At 37.6% G+C, this 20,599-nt stretch overlaps 1 protein-coding gene across 9 annotated transcripts in view; it reads right to left on the reverse strand.

The window, feature by feature from the left end:
- STK39 (serine/threonine kinase 39) overlaps positions 1 to 20,599 on the reverse strand; it is a 320,433-nt gene that overhangs the window by 51,561 nt on the left and 248,273 nt on the right. For 7 of the 9 annotated variants that reach the window (XM_072612215.1, XM_072612214.1, XM_072612213.1 and 4 more), the window contains 2 exons: positions 11,245 to 11,297; positions 924 to 992 (listed from right to left, as the gene is read on the reverse strand). In XM_072612215.1, coding sequence (XP_072468316.1) covers positions 924 to 992; positions 11,245 to 11,297 — 122 coding nt within the window. The remainder of the gene's footprint in view (positions 1 to 923; positions 993 to 11,244; positions 11,298 to 20,599) is intronic. The other 2 variants (XM_072612218.1, XM_072612217.1) reach the window with 1 other exon arrangement.

Raw genomic sequence — 20,599 nt, forward strand, 5'->3', positions numbered from 1 at the left:
GCTCTTCTGTGAGAAATTATTTCATGACACAGCTTCTAGGAAATTGCTGAGGTGAATCAGTAGTGGAGATCAACATGCATTTACAGCTGTACATGCACATAATGAAACAGCCAGCATCACCTGGGAAGTAAGGTTTCCACATGTGACTTTCTCAGATAACTGAAGCTTACCCCAGTAAGCACTTCTCTGTCTTCTTATACATAGGATATAAAACAGAATTTACCCTTGTCTTGATGACTCATGGTCATCATTATGAACACATTCACTGTTCTATGCTACGCTATAGCCCTCAAGGGCTACTGAGCTACATAAAGATATTAAAGTCCCCAGACGATTATACTTTTTAAAATTCTTGTCATTTAGAGATAGTTCATCTGCCTACTCCTTTGATTCCAGACTGTTGGTCACCATTCCTTGATGTCAATTTGCCTGTCTCTCCTTTGCTTTATAATTTGTAGCTTCTCATCTAGGATGGACTTGGAAACTGGAAAGTCAACTTTGTTATAATTGTGTTTAAAATAAGAGTAAAATAAATGCTCTGGAAGGCTCTGTGGGAACTCTCTCATGAACAGTGTTTCAGCCTGACCAAATGGACTTTGGGACATTTGTTTTTGCAGTGATCTATGTTGTTTACTCCTGGGATTCTGGGAATTTTGACAAGTTGAGATGATTGTTTAAGTGACTCCTGGATAAATAAGATGTTATTGTATGTAAAAATGACTTTCTTATTTTTTAGAAACACAAGTAAAACACATCCCAAGATAAATTCCTGTCATATACAAAGTAAAAATTCAAGCAGAATTTAAAAGCTTCTATATGAAGTAAAGTGGAGACTCATTCCCTTATGAAAACATTTTCTAAGCACTTCTACATTTGGCATATCAACAGACAAAGATAACACTGCATACTAAAAAGTGATTTACCTATAACTACATCATGACCATCAACCAGGCCTGCAGAGAACAGCTCCTGAGAAACGCCATCTGCTGTGTCTGTCCAAATGTGAAATGAATATGTATCAGCCATAAAATAAAAATCAATAATCCATTGAAATCTAAAAATACATATATATTTTCTGATACCAAACTCTACCTTCATGTGCTTTTAATTAAATTTCAAAGTCTACTTTAGGAAAGAAATCCAGAGGGATACCATGATAAATTTTTATCAGCTATAATTAGCATCTTGCTATCTATTCAGTAGATGTCACATGAAATTATTATTTCATTTTTGGTGAACAAAGACATTTTTCTTCTCTATTGTCTGATTTAGTTATGTCATAATTGCTCTTGGTGGCACTTCTCTTCTTTCTTGCCAAAGTTAATACTAGCAATCTTTCAACTCAATTCAATCTTTAGTAGTGAGTGAGTCAAGATTTAAGATAAAGGCCAAATGACTAGTATCTGATATGTCATAGATTTGGCACAAACAATGGATGGACGCCCAAAATGAGCCTTTTTAATCTGTCCTATTGAAAAGATATATTTCTCTTGACAATGATCACTTGACAGTAACAGACTCATACATTTTCTTACAAAACACAACTGAATGAAATAATTAAGCCTCTGGTGAAGTCTGTGGATAGCAACTTTCTTATAACGATGGAACTGAAAGAGTACCAAGAAGAGAAGAGAGGTTATCCAGCCTCAATAAACATTACAATCCTAGGGATTCAAAGATGCCAAAACTAGAAATCTTAGAAACATTACATATAATTCACTTCAATTAATATGCATGAAGTGTCTACTACGTGCTGAGCCCTGTTGGAGTTGCTTGGTTTTGGGAGGGAGGAGAAAGAAGAAGGAAGGGAATGGAGGACCTATGATTTAAGAGGCAGAGGGAACTGCCAGTGAGGAAACATATTTTACCATCAATCAACATTTATTAAGCACTTACTATGTACCAGGCACTATGCTAAGTGCTGGAGCAGCTACTTCTCTGCAACTTCGAGTCTTAGGGATTTGCTTATGATCTGAGAAGTGAAGGGACTTGTCTAGGGTAACAAAGCTAGTGTGTGTCAGAAGAGAGATTTGAACCCAGGTTTTCTAGACTGTGAGCCTGGCTCTCTATTCCCTTTAGATAAGAAGTGACCCTTGAGAAGCAAGGAATAGTGTATTTATCAGATCTATGGAGAAGGGAAGAATTCTTTACTAAAGGAGAGATAGAAAGCATTATGAAATGCAAAATGGATAACTTTGATTACATTAAACTGAGAAGTTTTTGCACAACCAAACCCAATGCAACCAAAATCCGGAGGGATGTAGTAAATTGGGAAAGAATTTTTACAGCTAAGCTCGGGGATAAAGGCCTCATTTCTAGAATATATAGAGAACTGACTCATATGTATAATCATACAAGTCACTCCCCAACTGATAAATGGTCAAAGGATATGAACAGGCAATTTTCAGAGGAAGAAATTAAAGATATCTATAATCATATGAAAAAATGCTATAAATCACTATTGGTTAGAGAGATGCAAATCAAAACAACTCTGAGGTACCACATCACACCTATAAGATTGGCAAACATGACAGAACAAGAAAATGATAAATGTTGGAGAGGATGTGGGAGAGTTGGAACACTAATTCATTGTTGGTGGAGCTGCGAGCGCATCCAACCATTCTGGAGAGCAATTTGGAACTATGCCCAAAGGGCTACAAAAATGTGCATACCCTTTGACCCAGCAATATCGCTACTAGGACTATATCCCCAAGAGATCATAAAAATGGGAAAGGGTCCCACATGTACAAAAATATTTATAGCAGCACTCTATGTAGTTGCCAAAAACTGGAAGTCAAGGGGATGTCCATCAATTGGGGAATGGCTGAATAAATTATGGTATGTGAATGTAATGGAGTACTATTGTGCCATAAGAAATGATGAACAAGAAGACTTCAGAGAGGCCTGGAAGGACTTCTATGACCTGATGCTGAGTGAAAGGAGCAGAACCAGGAGAAATTTGTGCACAGCAACGACCATAGTGTGCGAGAGTTTTTTCTGGTAGACTTGGAATTTTGTAATAACGCAAAAACTTCTTATAAAAAAAAAAAAATCCCAAAGGTGGTTCTCAAGGCAAAATGCCTTCCACACTCAGAGAAAGAAATATGGAAGTCATTCACAAAATATAGCAGATCATGTTTGTGTATGTGTATGTGTTTGTGTATCATGTTTTGATTTGTTATATGATTTCTTTCATTTATTTTAGTCTGACTACATAGCATGACTATAGTGAAAATATACTCAATAGGAAAGTATATGTAGAACCTATACAGAATTGTATGCAGTCGTGGGGAGGGAGGGGGGGAGTGGGGGGTAGGTGTGGGGGGGATAAAATCTCAATTGTAAGGCAGTGATTGTTAAACATTAAAAAATAATAATTTAAAAAAAAAAAAAAAGAAGTGACCCTTGCCTTAATGCCATTTACACCTGCACATATAAATCAACATAATAAGTAACACCTCTAGGCTTGGAAGGCTCCAGTTATACTCCCCAATCGAGTCTATACTACACTGAGTTATTTTCCCTTCATCTAGGGCTACAACTAATTACAGGGAGGAACACCACAGCAGCCAGAGATAAGCTGTGAGGAGGCTGTGGTGTAAGCATCTTCCCACACTCCAGAGATGGCAGGGTCACTGGAGCTATGTTGTTGTTGCTGCTGCCAAAGCAGTTCCCAACACAGTCTTGGCCACATCCCTGTGATGCCACGGCATGTATGCTGCACAGACGTGGTGGGTGTGGGGGAAGGGTGGAAGAAGGCTTTTTTTTATATACTTGGCATCACTGAGTTACAGAGGGCATTCTCCACACTTTAAAACTTGTCTGCCCACTCCACCACAGCCCAAGTTTCACAACAGCAGTTTAAAAAAAAAAGGAGGATCATTATGTATTTCCTCTACCTTCCACGTGCAAAACAGATTAACTGTCACCTGTGATTTTGTTCATTTTCTTTCTTGAAATGAATGTATAAGGAATGGACAAGAAGAAAAGTTCTTAATCTAAGGTCTGTGAATTTGTTTTATTTTATAATATTTTGTTGGCATATTTCAAGAGTTGATTTCCTTGGCAAATCCTATATATTTTATGCATTTAAAAACATTCTGAGAAGAAGTCCACAGGCTTCACCAATATGCTCGCAGGCTTCACCAGTATGCCCAAAGGCTCCATGACACCCCAAAAATTTAAGAACCCCTGGACTAAAACCTTGCTAGAGGAGATCCTTTTTTCCCCAAATGGATGATTATCTTGGTTTATTTTCAAGATGTGCTATATGAGCCACGTTTATCAGTCTCCCCAAATAGTATCAAAGAACCTAAGGCCATCATGATCATGAATTTCTGGAGGGTTAAACAGAAAATAACACTTCCTAATTTTTATGTCCTTGGAAGCCAGCAGTAACTTTAGGAAAAATTTTTTACTCAGTTTCTATGCTTGTCATACATCACATAGTCTTGCACATAGTGGGTACTCAATAAATGTTTGTTGTCTGGTTTAAAAGCACTTTGGTCCCCTACTCCATTCATCCTTGAAGTTACACTGAGATTTTACAGCACAAAAGGGCTGAAAAATGAGATATTTTAATGGAGCAAAAATGAGGGATAGTATTGGAGTGCAGCCAAGGCGACTGACATTCATAAATGGCTGTGAATATCAGCTCTGCTAAGCACTGGGTGAGTCATATTAAAAATTCTGAAAAGCAGCAGGTTGGCTGACTGCATAGGGCACTCCTCTGTGTTTCTGTGTGCTTTGTGACTGTCATTCTGTAAAAATACTGCGATACTCCCATCAGATCTCAATGAGGAGGTATGATGAAATGATGCTATGAAATACAGGTGAGAATAGGTTGATTCTTAGTGTACCCATGAATTCTTGCTTAAAAATCATGGTAAAATTGATGTGTGCCAGGATATAGGCCTGCCCTAACCTAGGGACAGGCACCCTGAGACTCCAAGTGACCTGTGACTGCCTTCTAGCTGAGGAGAAGGGATGGAATGGTTCCAGTATCTACTGGCCCAGGGGCTTAGCCAAAATCAGGGAGCTAAGGCCAGGTTTATCTGAGAACTAAAACTGCAGAGCCAGAGAGTCTGGTGGGAACAGCCTTTGAATAAAAAGATCAGTAACACCCTATAGGACTGGGCAGAAAAACTTAGAATCTCGTTTTTCATCAAAGCATAAACCAGCTAAAAATCTTGTTTGTAGAATCTACTTCAGGGATCACGTTAAAAGAGAAGAGAATGGATTGGTGGTAGAATGATGTTTGTGGGGTTGGAAAAACTCTAGTTTAAATGCCAGAGCCTTAGGCGTTAGTCACTGAACCTCACTGAGGGGCAGTTTTCTCATCTGTAAAATGTTACCTCACAGGGTAACTGTATATAAAGCACTGTATAAAATGTAAGCTGTTATTATTAAGAGAGACATGGAGCAAGATAAAAGAGCAAGTGACTTCTAGGTTCAGAGCATGAAGATGTGCAGAAATGTTCCAAGAATTGAAAATGGGATAAAATGGCCTTGGGGTGCAGATGGGAGACAATATCTTTTTTTTGCTAGCAGTTGGGGAGTTGAGATAGAAAAGGTCAGATAGAAAAGGCTTAACTGGCTTGTTAGTGTGAGATATCCTGAAATCACTGAAACTGTGAACTATCTCAAGAAGGCTCTCACCTAGACTCTATAACCCAATCCATACTCAAGGCTGAAAAAGCAGATTCTGCAGGGCTGGAAACGCCAGCTCTGGCCAGCTAACCCACAGCCACGAAACTGGAATTATGCCATTATCACAACCACAACAGGAGAGAAATTTAGGAGGAAAAGAGCTAGGGAGAATAGTGCATATTTTCTACAGGTGGGTAAAGATCAGCACTGAGTGAGATCTGAATTTATTAACCTTTTCATCTGTTACTTTTGCCTAACAACAAAATATGTTTCCCTACAGTACTTCATAATAAGTCTTTTTCAATCACCTATGAGATCAATGTGCTGTTACTGGGTTGCAGGAACGGAGGCATGTTATTATTTCCCAACAAAGAGAACCCTGAAAAACTAGAGGTAAGAATGCCAGCTTGAAACCTGAAGGAGACCCTGATGAGACAAAGAACAGGCCTAGCTGCTGGTGGAAAAAAAACAAATGAAGTCTGCTGCATCCCATGATGCTACACAGGAGTCAGAGGGTTAGAGATTTAGGGCTGGAAAGGACCTTGGAAGTGGGTGATCTGACAGGATTTTATTTTGTATTTGTGAAGGTTACTGCTTCTCACTAACATCTGAAGGAAACAATGATGACTATCTGTGCAAAAATACTTACAACAGAAGACAGAACCATAACACTCCAACATAACGAGCAATGTTTACATTATATTTGTCAATTTTATTTTCTTTTGGCCCAGACCTGAGATTTCATTAGTGCAGTTTAGAACTGCTATTGAGGAAACTCCCCCACCAGGGCAGATCAACACCTTAGAGTCTTTGAGAGTTAGTTGCCTGGGGCAACGAAAGGTGAACTGATTTGCCCTGTCACAGGCAGTAAGTGTCAGAGACAGGATTGCTATCCAAGTCTTCCTAACTCCATTTACATACTCTATTCACTTCCTGTCTGTCATCATAAATATGGTCACGAAAAAAGCTAAATTACTCACCTGCTCCCTGCAGAAAACATCTGAAATGTCAGCAGATACTACCAATGACTTCTAATTTGCAGTATCATTATTAGAGGATAGACACACTGTGCCTCAGTTACAGCACTGCCCAGTGAATGCCACCTGACAGCAGAAGGCCTTCAATACTGTCTGGCAACTGACAGCGCAGAACTTTGATGAAAAAATGGCAACCAATGTTGCCAAAGGAAGCACAACTGGTACAGAAACGGGAATCCATTTCTTTGTTCCCAGTGAAACTATAACTGATTTTTATTGCAGTGTTCATTTTTAATCCTTCAGATAAAATGAAACAAGATAAAAATACTAATGAGGTCCTTACTTGGCATTGTTTCAACATTAATCTGCTGCCACGAATTTCTATCCATATTGCCTAGTCAATATTTTTATTTCAAATTTTGTAGAAAATTGTTAAGTCCCTGGGCATCATTAACTAAGTACTTTCAATGTCAGACATTAACCATAACAGCAATTACAGAGGTAATATTAGTCCCCAGGGATACGAATGAGAACTTCTGCTTCACTCTATTAGGTGAGTAAGAATTAAAACTCTAACCAAAACAATTCTGGTGGCTATAAAACTATGAGAAATGTTGGAGGTTTATTAAGTTATGCTTGGAGGTAAATGGATGACCAAAGGGGCAAATATGCTGCCTGGCAGATGGTATGGTAATGGAAAAGGTAGGACATCTCAATTGTTGCCTTTGCTTCTGTTTTTTCTACCAAAGAATGTTCTTTTGTGAAGCCCTAGATTCCATTTCCTCTCCTTCAATCTCAGTAGAAGACTACCTTTACTGAAATGACAAGTCCAAGAGCCATAAAGTCCTTTACCTCTTCTGAACCTCATTGTACACATTCATCTTTTCTTGTTTTTCTCTCATATCAGAAGTAGACTTCCTCTGAATGAGTTTAATATCTTCTTCACCTTACAGTTCAACCCCATTCTCTCTCATCTACTTCACTATGTACAACTATCAAATGTGTCTCTGCTCTTGTGTGTCACCTATATTACCTTTTTGGTTCCTTTGGCTTATAAAAATACTCAAAGCCCGCTCCCCCTCCCCCACACCCTTCCCTTGACTCTGCTGATGAAGCCATAGTCTTATCTCTCTCCTCTCCTCTACGCCCAACCTTCCAGAAAGATTACTCTATACTGACCAAGGTCACTTCAACAACTATTCACTCACTTCTGACCACCTTGCAAGTTGGTAGTCTTTACCCATCCCTACTTAAACAGCTCTTCTCTCTGACACTGGCTATTGCTAAATTCCACAGGTCCTCTTCTCTCCCCTGCCCTCATTCTCCTAGACATCTGACATTTTCCTTTTGCATCTGGAACTGTTGATCATACCATTTATTCTTTTCTTCTGCCTTCATCTCATTCTCCTCCTACTTGGTCAACATTCCTTGTCTGTATCCTTTCGCAATTTTCCATTCTCCTCCTGCACTTAAATGTGGGTCTTTCCCTCCTCTCTCCAACAAAGCTTTACGTTCTGGTCCTCTTTTCTCTGTACTCCTTCCCATGGTGATCTCAACTACTCCTATGGTTTAAATTATTACCTCTGTTAAGTTGCTTCCAAATCTCTAGCCAAGACCTTTAACCTCTCCCCAGAATTTCAGTTCCATATTTCTAGCTGCCTGTGGTTAGTTATCCTTGCCCAGATTTCCTACTGGCATTTCAAACTCATTATGTCCAAAACCTAATTCATCTTCCCTCCAAGACTCACCCTTCTTCCCAATTTCTCTATTTCTCCTGATGGCAACATCTGCCCCATCAAAAAGCTTAGAACTTTGGCATCCTCTTTGACTGTTCCTTCTCTCTCCATCTAATTAGCTGTCAAGGCCAATAAATGATGCCATGGCAATACTTCTTACAATCCTCTATGTTCCATTCTCAATGTAAATACCCAAATCCTATCCTTTATCAAACTCTCTCATATCCTCTCTGGTCTCATTTCCCTGTTTCTAATCTATCATTTTGCCAAACCATCTTTCACATTGTTATACAAGTAACTGTCCTGATGTGCCATCTGATCATGTCATTGGATCTCACTGCCTCTTTCATCTGGCCCTCCACAACCTGCCCTTCCAACTTTACTACATACTACTACTTTTCTTCACATTCTCTAGAGTCAAGTTAAAATGAACTAATTCTTGGTTCTCCATTCTCACCTTGTCTTCTCCTAATTTTTTCTTTGTTGATACTGTCACCCATGCATGAAATTAAATCCCTCCCTCACTGCCAACTCCTACTCTCTCTGTTTTAGACTTTTGTTTCCTCCAAGGCCCAACTCAAGTTCCTCCTCCTTCATGAAGTTTTCCCTAACTACCAGAGCAGAAAGTAGTCTTTTCATTCTCAAATTTCTTTTAGCAATTTGCCCTGGGCCTCCCTTTTGTACTTATCATTGGTTTTTGCATATATGTTAAAGTCCCTCATCTCTACCCTTTCCCCAACCCCTTTCCCTTAGATTATAAACTACGTGAGAGTAGTCTGTGCCATATTTATCTTGCTATCTTCAGTGCTTAAGTACCTTGCAAAGAGGAGGTGATCAATATTTTCTGAAATGAGCCAAATTAACTTTAGATCCAAGAGTAGAGATTTAAAAAGTTAATGGAAATCAAAAGCTGTGAGGAAATATAAGAGTTCTTGGCTGTTCTCAACGAACTTAAGTCACTAGGTCTGAAAGAACTATATCACAGGATAAATAAAATAAAACTTGCGGATGTAGAAGAGACCAGTATTTAATATAGGCAGTGTGTGAAAAAAACTATGGAAAAGAAAAGTGCCACAGGACTGGAGACAGGCAAATATACCAATTTTCTAAAAAAGGAGATGAAGGAAGATTCTTCAAATTATAGGTCAGTAAACTTGACTTCAATTCCCAGAAGAATTTTAGAACACACTATTGAAAGAATAGTTTATGAGCACTTAGAAGGGGAAAAGGTAAATATTAGAAGCCAGCAAGGATCATGTCAAACTAAATTCATTTCCTTTTTCAACAGAGCAACTAGACTGGTAAATCAAAGTAACGTCAGAGGCATAGTATACCTGGATTTTATCAAGGTATTTTAAAGATTCAATCAGGATACCCTGGTGGACAAGATGGAGAGATGTGAACTTGATAGAGATGGTAGAGCTAGACAGATTTGGAACTTACTGAATGACTAAATCTAAAGAAGGGTGATCAAGGTCAACCTCGGATGACAGTCCATAAGGAGTGACTCAAGGACAGATCCTTATTCTAATCAGTTCAATGATATTTTCAGTTACTTGGATGGTGACATAGCTTTCAAATCTACATAGGGGAACGAAGTTGTGATGCCAAATACATCGGAAAACAGAATTAGGATCCAGAAAGATCTCAATAGGATAGAACAATGGGTCAAATCTAGGAGAGCTCTTGGAATTATGGCTTAGTGAAAAGGGCACTAGAACTGGAAAGTCAGAAGATAATTAGTTGTTACTTTTCCACTGAGTACTGATGTGACCCTGGACAAGTCACTCACTCAATCTCTTGTACTGCAGGTATCAAGGAATGTCCAAACAAGCTGTCTTGCATGGCTATGAGGGGATATATACTGCCCTTTCCACAGTAAAACCCTGCTTCTCTAAATGGGGATGTTTAATATGAAGAACAGAAGATTTAAGAGTACACAGTTGCCTCTATATGAAAGACTATCATATATGAAAAAGGAAATTACTTTTGTTTTACTTGACTCTAACATAAGAATGGGTAAACATTACAAAGAGATGGAGTTCAACGTGATTTAGGGGAAAAATTCCAAACAGTAAGAGCTGATTAAGACTGCAATGATGTCTAGGGAAGTAGAAAGGTTTTTGTTTCTTTGTTTGTTTTTTGTTTTATCCCTGAAGCTCTTCAAAAGGAGAAGCTGGGTGGTCATTTCTTTAGGAGGAGGCTCCTGCTGAGGTCTGAACTGGACTAGATGACCTCTGAGGTGTCTTTTAGACTCTGGGATTCCCTAAACATTGACTGAAATGCATTACTTTATATAATCACCTAAAATATTTTTATTTTGTAAAGCAACTGGGATAGCTTGGATAGTACTCAAAATTTACCTAGAATACAAAAATTCTATTCAGCTAAAATATAGACATGAAGCTACCCAAATTAGTAACATCTAAAGCAAAAAAAAAAATTTCCATCAATTTCTTACAGCACAGACTTCCATAAAAGCAAAACAGAGAAGGTAAAATCAAAATATGTTCTATTTCTCAGTAGAGTAGCTGTCTGTTGCTAGGCTCTTATTAGATTTTCTGTATAATTCTCATTAGGTCCATCCTGTTTTCTTTTAAGCTTTACTCCAACATTATCAGTGCTTATTTCCAGGGGTGAGTTAATATATAAAGTTTCATATATTTTATTATATATGTTCACATACACAGTGTACAGTATAGCACTGAGCCACTGAGACTCAAGTGGGCAGAAGGATTTTGGTTTAGAATTACTATAATGATACAAAACTCCTTTATTGGGGAGAAAAAAACTTTGAAACAATAATTTATTAACCCCAAACCAGTAATCAATTTCTGAAATGTGCTTCTGGGCAATAAAAGAATAATTTCAATAAAACCTACCTCTTCCTGGAGTAAACTCAAATCGTATGTCATTAAGTTCCTTTCTGGAGTTCCTGAAATACATTACACAGAACACATTAAAATCTAATGAAGCGATGCTTAATCAAACTAAATGTATTCCAATTTTTATACAAGTTGATGTTAATATGCAAACAGCATTTTACGGTTCGATGCTACAGTATTCCCTCGACTCAAAGATGTATATATCAAGACATAAATAAAGGAAAGGACTTATGGAATTGAAAAGCATTTGCCTAATAGTAGTATTCACCTCACAATACTAATTATAGTACTTATTTTTCAAAAATTTGCACCACATTGGTAACATCAAATCAAACTTGATAACTGAAATTCCTAACATCTTACTATACTGCCCTGTTTTAGGTACACTTATCCCAATCAATCACATGCTATTTGCTCCCTTAATTCTGTCCATAATTTCCAAGGCATGGTCTTCTTTTATCAAATCACATATGAACAAGCAACAAAAATATGCAGGAATGTATTCAAATAATTGAACAGGACTTGGATTCATGATTTCACTGGCACAGGGAATTTCCAGATGAGGAAACTCCCTCTACCAATGTAGCTTGGCACTTTGTCTCTAAAATAGTCATAAAAAGTTGCTTCTACTTACAATACCGTTTACTTTGGCTTTCACCTTTATCATCTCATTTTAGCCTCATACAAAGACTGAAATCTGGAATAGCTGAATCACTTATGCAAAATCAATAGCTTTGGTAAATGACAACTGGTAGAATTTGAACCTGAGTCTTCTAAATCTGAAGCTCTTTATACGACACCAAAATCCCAATATTATAATCACACAAAGGAGAAAAATATTAAAGATATGAATTATGTTGCTAAAGAAAACGTAGCAACGATGCCCCTGAAGAAGCCCTATGATGAGAGATTACTTACTGAAAATTCTAAAGTTCATATAATCCAATACTTAAGGGGCCATATCAGCTAATGAGCTTACAGCCTTCTGTTTTTATGGGAAAAGAGGGAAAATCTGTGATTTCACCGAGGAAGGAAAGTCCTGATGAGGAAATTCTCTCAACCAATAAAAAATAGCTCTTGCTCTGCAACTTATGGTCTAGGACACTGAGAAGTTATGGGAATTGCTACAAACACACAGGCAATTTTCATAAAGATTAAAGGAGGGGAAAAGTGAATAGTAAATATCCATTTAAAATCTACCAAAAATTGTGGGAAGGGAACAATAACACTGAAAACCTCAAGAGTTTTTCCACTTAGGCTAACATTAAGTAGTAAAGACATGAATATGTATGTGTACACACACACGCACACACTATTTGGAAAAAAATCTTTTTGACTATATGCTATTATAGGGCATACCAATAAGAAGACACAATGAATGAATGCAACAAAGTACTAATAACAAAAGAACAATTTGAAAAATTGCAATGGAAAAACTAGATCAAACAGCAATTACTAAAGGAAGAAAATATGTTAGACTAAATCAATGAACTGTTAAATCATCTGACCAAAACCTACAGGGAAGGAATATCTGAATAATGCTGTACTTGGATCACCCTGACTTTCCTTTCACTATAGTTAGGCTCTACACTGGTGCTGTATCCTGTTGTCAAGGTAATGCTGGGTTCCCAGGTTATGACAGAGCAGTGTAGACTCAAGCAGGACCTATCAAGTTGGCAAGGTTTCAGTGTAGACATTCCCATAGGCTACTGTCTGAGAACCTACCTGAGGTAAGGGAAGCCCATTTTATGTCCCTAGCAACTAATGAAGCCAATTGTGAACATCTGGTGAACAAAGTACCTAAACCCACAAAAACAAAATCTGAAGCAAAAAAAAAGTATATTTCACTTACTATGTGAAAAAAAAAAATTTAACTATTCTTTAGGATATGTAATTTCTCTACTTGAGTGTTTCCCAAACTAGGTTCATGGGCTCATAGCTTTAGTTCTGGAAGGGATCCACTTTCCAACACCCTCATTTTGTAGTTCAGGAAACAATCTCAGAGAGAGTACACAACTATAAAACACTTTCAGGACTGAAATATATTGATGGATCCCATAAATACGGGGGTATGAAAAAAAGACTTATAGGATGACAGAGAACACGTAAAATTTTTGAGTAAAGTAGGTGAACTTAAGCCTATTTTCAAGAAAAGGTAATTCATTTTCATATGAAGATTTTTGTGGTTTAGTCATTTAGTCATGTTCAACTCTGTGAAGCAGCAGACTACACTTTTCATGGGATTTTATTGGTAAGCATACTGGCCTGGTTTGCCATTTCCTACTCTAGTGGATTAAGGCAAACAGAGGTTAAGTGAATTGACCAGGGGTCACACACCTAGTGAGTATCTGAGGCCAGATTTGAACTCAGGTTTTTCTGACTCCAGACACAGCACTTTATCTGCAGAGCTACCTAGCTGTCTCTTTATATGAACATAATTCCCTATTTAATATTTTAGAGGAGAAAACATCTCTAGCATCAACATTTTCTGATGCAACTTGTATTCACACAGACCTAGACACTGCTATTTAAATTAGCTACTGTTCATGTTATCAAGGCTGTTTAGTCTTTGCTTTATGAATCCAACCCTAAAATATTCTCTTCCTTTGAAAAGATCACAATGATGGATTGTTAGCAATAGACTTGTCCCATCAAAATGAAATATAGTTGGAAAACCACCTAATTGGATCTGACTACTGAAGGTCATTCTTTTATACAGGATTAATCTCTTCAATCTCATCCTTAACACCTTTAATTGAGAGTACATTTACTTTAATTGATATGGCACAGGATACTTTTGATTTCAAGGAAACTGAAGATTTGCATGATTTAAGGCCAGAAATTATGTCAATTCAATTTTATCAAGGCAGTCTTAAAGAAAAAATAGCAAAGTTTCAAAACACAGGCTTTCTTAAAGGTAAATAAAGCCTTTAGAGTCAATCATTTTGCTTCTATTACCAAAATGCCACAAAATCCCAAGGGATAATAGTTAACTCACTGCGTATAAGTCAATGAGGAAGGAACCTCTTTCTGTTATGAAAACACAGAGCCCTTCTGTCAGCAGGAGAAATGGCATCAAAGGACCTACATGCAAATCAAGGCTCTGCTATTTACTGTGCAATTTAAGGCAAGTCATATAACCTCTCTGGAGCTCAGTTTATTCACTCCTTGATTACTTCTAAGGTCTCTCTTAATGCCCTAAATCTACCATCCTGTGAACTGAGATTTCTCTGCTCTGATCCACTGGCCTGGAATGTGAAAGAAATTAAGCTGCGCCTAAAGAAATCACGTCACAACAGCTTTAATAAAAAAGCAAGTACCATCCACAGCACTCAATGAATGACAGAATGTCATGGTTCAGTAACAACAAACAGAACCCTGAGATATCCCCACTTAGTGTGGGAAAAGGCAGAGAGAGTCAGCACTGTAGAGTGGACAGAGCTCTGGACTTCTAAGTCAAGAAGATGTGGGTTTCAAAGTGTTTTAAGACTGCTATTCTGTATAAGAACCAGGCAAGTCATTGATCTGTGCTTCAGATTTCTCATATGTAGGATGACAGTAAAGACTATAGAGCTTCAAAAGTCCTTCCCAGCTTTAATTCTATGATCTTATGAAAATTCCTAATTAAGTTTTCAGGTTGCAGGAGTTTCCTTTCAAAAAAAAAAAAATCATGTAACAGAGATTCAAGAAAAAAATAGCTTCTATGTATATTATGCTTTCTACAATGTTTTATGCTAAGACTTTTTTTTAAAAAAATGAATTAAGATTCAGTGAATGTTCCTTAAAAGCAGCCAGCTGATGAACTAAATTCACCATTTAACTTAGGGAAAATGTAATGACAGGTTAAAAAAAATGAAATACCCCTTTATGCTTTTTGTATTTTATTCTGAAAAAAAAATTCATGATACCTCTAAAATATCTAAATTCTCATAGCAAAGACAGTATGAATAGCAATAGGGAAAAAAATCTTTAAAAAGCTACCACTGGTAATTTCTTGTACCTATCTGGGTTTGAGGGTTAGAGAAGAAGCCAACAATGAAAAAATATTCATTCCCTGTTCTGGACCGACCTAGGGAATGTGAATGTCTCCAGCTAGATCCAGCCAGACCCTCTTACTATCACACCTTTGACCCCACCTTTCCAGAGGGCTTTTCCTGCTAATGCATGGAAAATGGGGAAAAGAGAAGGGAAAAGACAGGGAAAACGAAGGAAAACCCTGGATTTACTTCTGTCTCTTGGAACATTTATTTAAAATTACTAATAAATCAAAAATCCAATAGTTACTTGTATATAATAAACACATTGAAAACATACAGGCATATTCTGAGGATTCAGGTGGTTTTTAATTGTAGCTCTGTCAATAATTACAATCACAACTCTTTCAGGTCTTTGGAATTTAAAAAATACATGCAACCATTCCATGACATAAGAAGGAGTTTCTACATTTCACACACACACACACACACACACACACACACACACACACACACACAAAACTAAACTAAAAGAAAGGATTCTTCAGGTCTTGTTCCTTCAGAAGGTAAGTGCTATAAGAAACAGAGAAAATCACAAAACCTCAGAATGGAAGGGGCCTCAAAAACAAATTAGTTCAATATCATCATTTTATAGACAAAAAAAATGACTTCTAAAGATGTGCAGCTGTAAGCAGTGGAAGAACAGGCAGTAGAACTCAGGTGTCCTGAAAACCAATTTTAAAGAATCATAAAATCTGATATTCGGGAACAGCCAGAAACTTGAGTAGAAATCTCTTTTAATAAATATAAACAGACTGAATCATCCAGCTGCTACTTAAAGACCTCAAGCGATGGGCAACTGTCTACCAAGGCAGTATGTATGTTACTCTTTTGGCCAACTCAGATGGTTAAGAGTTGCTATAACTTCTCCTCCCCACCCCCTTTTCTTCTGAGGCAAAATTTACCTCTATACAACTTTCACCCACTGTTCCATGCTCTACTTTCTGGAGCCAAACAAAAATCAAACTAATCTCACTTTTACAGGATGAACTTAGTCATAGTTCATGATAATGATCTTTTGCCTCATCTCTTCTCCAGTTTTAATTAATATCTTTAACATATATAATCCCTTCAAGTAATGATCCATGATGTCCAGTTCCCAACATTGTCCTGGTGGCCATCTTTTGGATACATTCCAGCTTATTAATGTCTTTCTGAAAATTCAGTGACAAGGACTGAACAGAAGATGATGGTTTAACTATCACTTCCCTCATTCTGCATTCTTACCTATTAATATAGCCCTAGACCACATCAATTTCTATTGACTGAACTGGGTTTGCAACTCACTAAAATTCTCAGCTCTCTCCCTCCCCCCCCCCCCATCTCACACACACACACACACACACACACACACACACACACACACACAACTACTATTTGGATGTGTAAATAACTTATACTCTTATTATTACACTGGGTTCATCATTTTGGCCTGTCACTTAATGATCATCATTTAAGATCAGTCTACCATTCAGCATTTTAGAAGCTACAACTTACTGTGAACCACAGATTTGATAAACATATCATCTACTATGGGTCTTGAAGAGAAAAGGACAAAGAATCTATCTCTGGGTTACTCAACTATATAACCCTGCTCTCAAGGAGCTCACAATATAATGACAGAGATAACATGAAAACAACTATGCGCAAACAAGATACATGTTGGAGATATTCAACAGAGGGAAAGCATTTACATGAAGAGGATCAAAAAAGACCTTCTTGAAGATGAGATTTTAGCTGAGACTTGAAGTAAGCCTGGAAGTCAGAAAGCAGAGATGAGGAAGCATGAAGACAACCAGTGTACATTCACTGAATTGGAAGACGGCGTGTCTTGTAGGAGGAATAGCCAGGAGGGTCAATGATACCAGACTACAGAGCAAGTGGGGATGAGTAAGTTGTATGAAAACTGGAAAGGCAGAAGGGGATCAGACAGGAAGGACCCTTAAAGGCCAGAGGATTTTTTATTTGATGCGGGAGAAAATAGAAAACCACTCAAGATTACTACAAAAGGTGGGCTGGCAGAACAGACTCTGGCCCCTCTTACCTCAGTTTCTTTATCTGTAAAATGAGTAAAAGAGCGGTACCAATCCACCTCACAGGATTGTTGTGAGCATCAAAATATATAAAGTACACAAAAGGCTTAAACCTTAGAGCACTTACGTAAATGCTATTATTGTTATATTCTGAATAATCTTTCTTCTTGCATTGGGGATGCGAAAGCCCAACAGTCCCTGCCTCCAAGGAGTTTACACTCTGCTGGGAGACTGGAGAAAGAAAATCATCCAGTTCAATAACATAAAATGCTAATAGTAGATGGAACTTTACCTTCAAATGTTTCCCAATCCATTCTATTTGTTATAAGAGACACAGATGGAAATGAAATTAATTGTAAAGGTACTTTTTTCTCCCAAAGAATAAGTCAATTGACTTAGAAAATTAACATCAACACAATGGGTTTTTGTAGTCAATTATTCTTCTCTTCAGCAAGTTAACAGTAAGCAGACTCATATATCTTTATCTTTGGGCATGAAGTCCTCCCAGGAGGAAAGCAAATCTTACAATCAGGCAGGCACTCTCAGCTATGACTCAGAACTATTATGACTTTAGAAATATAAAGGACAAAATCTTCAGCGGCAGAAAAGCCAAAATGTGTATAAAAACAAAAGTGTGATATATTAAAATAGGCCAAGAAAAAATAAGTTTCCTAACATGAGTCTTCAAAAGGCAAATCAAGTTAAAAGTAAGTTATTAAATATATAGTACATGCCTTGCAAAGTAGGAGGACACAAAGTACAAAATATGGTCTTTGTCTTCAAAGAAATGACCTATTTGAGGAAGAACAATTTACATCCAAAAAAAAAATTAGAGAGGAATACAGCTTACAATTAAATTCTGAACTACATGGTATAGTCAGTATGTATCGTAAATATTCAGAGACTGGGGAATCAATATGTGCTGGAGGCTACAGGTACTTTTAAAACATATAAAGGTCCAGAATGGGGAAAGATTAGAGTCTACTGATCAAGAGGCTTTGGGGCCTCCTGTGTTAAGACCGATTTTTCCTCAGAATGGGAGAAGCCCAGAGGTCATTCAGTCCAATCTTTTGTTCTCAGTGCTCTGGGAGCTGCCCACCTGGTCAGTCTCACAGGGATCTTATTTAGAATAATAGCTGAACCAGACCTCCAGATGCAGAGCAAAGTTGGCTCAAACGCCAGGAAATACAAGAATAGGGGCAACCAAGTCCCTAATGTCCACATCGGGTCACTCAGCAACTCACCTGCTGCCCACAAGTCCAACCTTAGTTATGGGAAAAAGTCAAATAATTACAGGTTGACTTATCTATTACCTTCAAAAAAGAGTATCTGATGAAGCATATGATTAATGAGCTAGGTCCTGCAAGTGGGATGTCTTAAGCATATCTGTGAACCTTAACTTTACATACCAGTTTAGAGCATTTTCTTCCAGGATTACAATATCAGGAGCAGGCTTTAGTAGTGCAATATATTCCAAAGACTATGAGAACAATAAAAAATCCTCAGCGATGTAGCCTGTGGGGAACAGCCTGGCTGTATGTAATTTTACACATCTGTCAGCTAACTTGAAGATCCAAATACAGACTCCTGCATATGGGAATCACCATGGGCATCTGTGATGCTCCATGGGCTACAGCTGCCTATGAATAGATTATATTATGCATAAAAAAGTTCTCACCACACAAGGCTACAGTATTTACAATCCATGGAAGTATCATTCATGCTGAAGTGGTCTAAAACAAGTTACCAATATAAACCATTCTTTGTTTTCCTTTTTAAGTAAAATGTTCTGAACGCCATAGGTGCCATTTCTATGTGGGATGATACTACAGATGATGCCAATCTCAAAGCTTCTGTGTTAACTTTGAGGAGTGAAGGAAACTAGGCCTTCTGAGAAGTAGAAGTAAGGAGAGGGTATGCCTTCTATTCCAAACATGGGAAACTGTGTGTGCAAAGTTAAGGAGAAGGAATATGGAACAGCAAGAAAGGTAGTCTGGCTAGACTACAGGGAATGAAGGGGAGTAATGTATAATGAGCTTGGAAAGACATGTTGGGGCCCAGTTGTGAAGGGTTTTAAATACCTAAGAGATAGGTTTACATTTGAGTTTAGAGGTAAAAGGGAATCACCAGAGTTAATTCAGGGGGGAGTGAGATAGTCCACAACATCCTATAGTCACTAAATGAACTGCAAAGTATGTCCCATAATCATGAAGCAGTACTTCCTCTTCTGTCTTCTTGCTTTATTTGAACCTGAAAAATTAGGAGAAGTACCATGTTTACTCCCTAGGCCTAAACTCAACTTGCTCTTAATCTCTGGAGCACAAATATATTGCACTGGGATGAAATGTTCATGGGAGATAAATTATTTGTAGTAAAAACCATGTAAGCTTCACCGGAAATTTCCAAGCACCAACAAATAGCCAGAGAAATAAGAACCTCAGGTTAACATCAAACTTACTTCTCAGTGGTATACCCATTAGAAAACCAAGGTCTGCACTGATTTTCAAGTGAAGTCACTACTAGTAAACAGATAAGCTGCTCATCTCTACCTGCATATTCTTAGGGCTACTGTCCATGTTAACATGAGACTATTTTTGTAATTAAATAATGCAATTGGCCTCAATGCACAATGGGACCAGTCTCATTACTTTACAGCCATCTCCAGTCCTGACAATGCTCTTGGACAATGTCTGTGCCCATTGGCGTAACTATACCTCAAAGTGTCAGGCATGTCAGATATGATGTGGGGGTGATGTGTAATTATTATTCAAGCCCACTCCTATCAAACCCTACACAATCTGATCTGTCTAATCTATATCTCCCAAACTGTTGACCTCTGACAAATTTTCTCTATTACCTTGATCTCTGGATCGTTATATCAGGGCACAGATATAGAAAAGAGACAAGTTGATGTAAGAGGAAAAAAAAAGAAATTTCTAATGAATCAATTTTCTTCTAATAGGGGAAAATAAATCTCACACTACCATTATTCTTTTTAGTATGATGACAGATCTGCTGTTGGGTAATATGGGTTGTCTTTTAAGGAGGAAGTTTTTAGACTAAAAGGCCAAGAAACACCTTTTCAAAATGATTCATAGAATAGGCTGAACTTATTATTCTGACCATGCATGCAGGCTTGGCGAAAAATTACGTGACTGATGATTTGGGTCAAAGATTTGAAAGATTCAGTTGACAAAAATGATTAAGATGTTTATCTAACATTGGGTACAGAAACGAATATTCATGAGATAGCTTTAAAAAGTTTAAGAGTAAACAATCTGGCAG

The sequence above is a fragment of the Notamacropus eugenii genome, chromosome 5, assembly GCF_028372415.1.
Source record: "Notamacropus eugenii isolate mMacEug1 chromosome 5, mMacEug1.pri_v2, whole genome shotgun sequence".
Taxonomy (NCBI): domain Eukaryota; kingdom Metazoa; phylum Chordata; class Mammalia; order Diprotodontia; family Macropodidae; genus Notamacropus; species Notamacropus eugenii.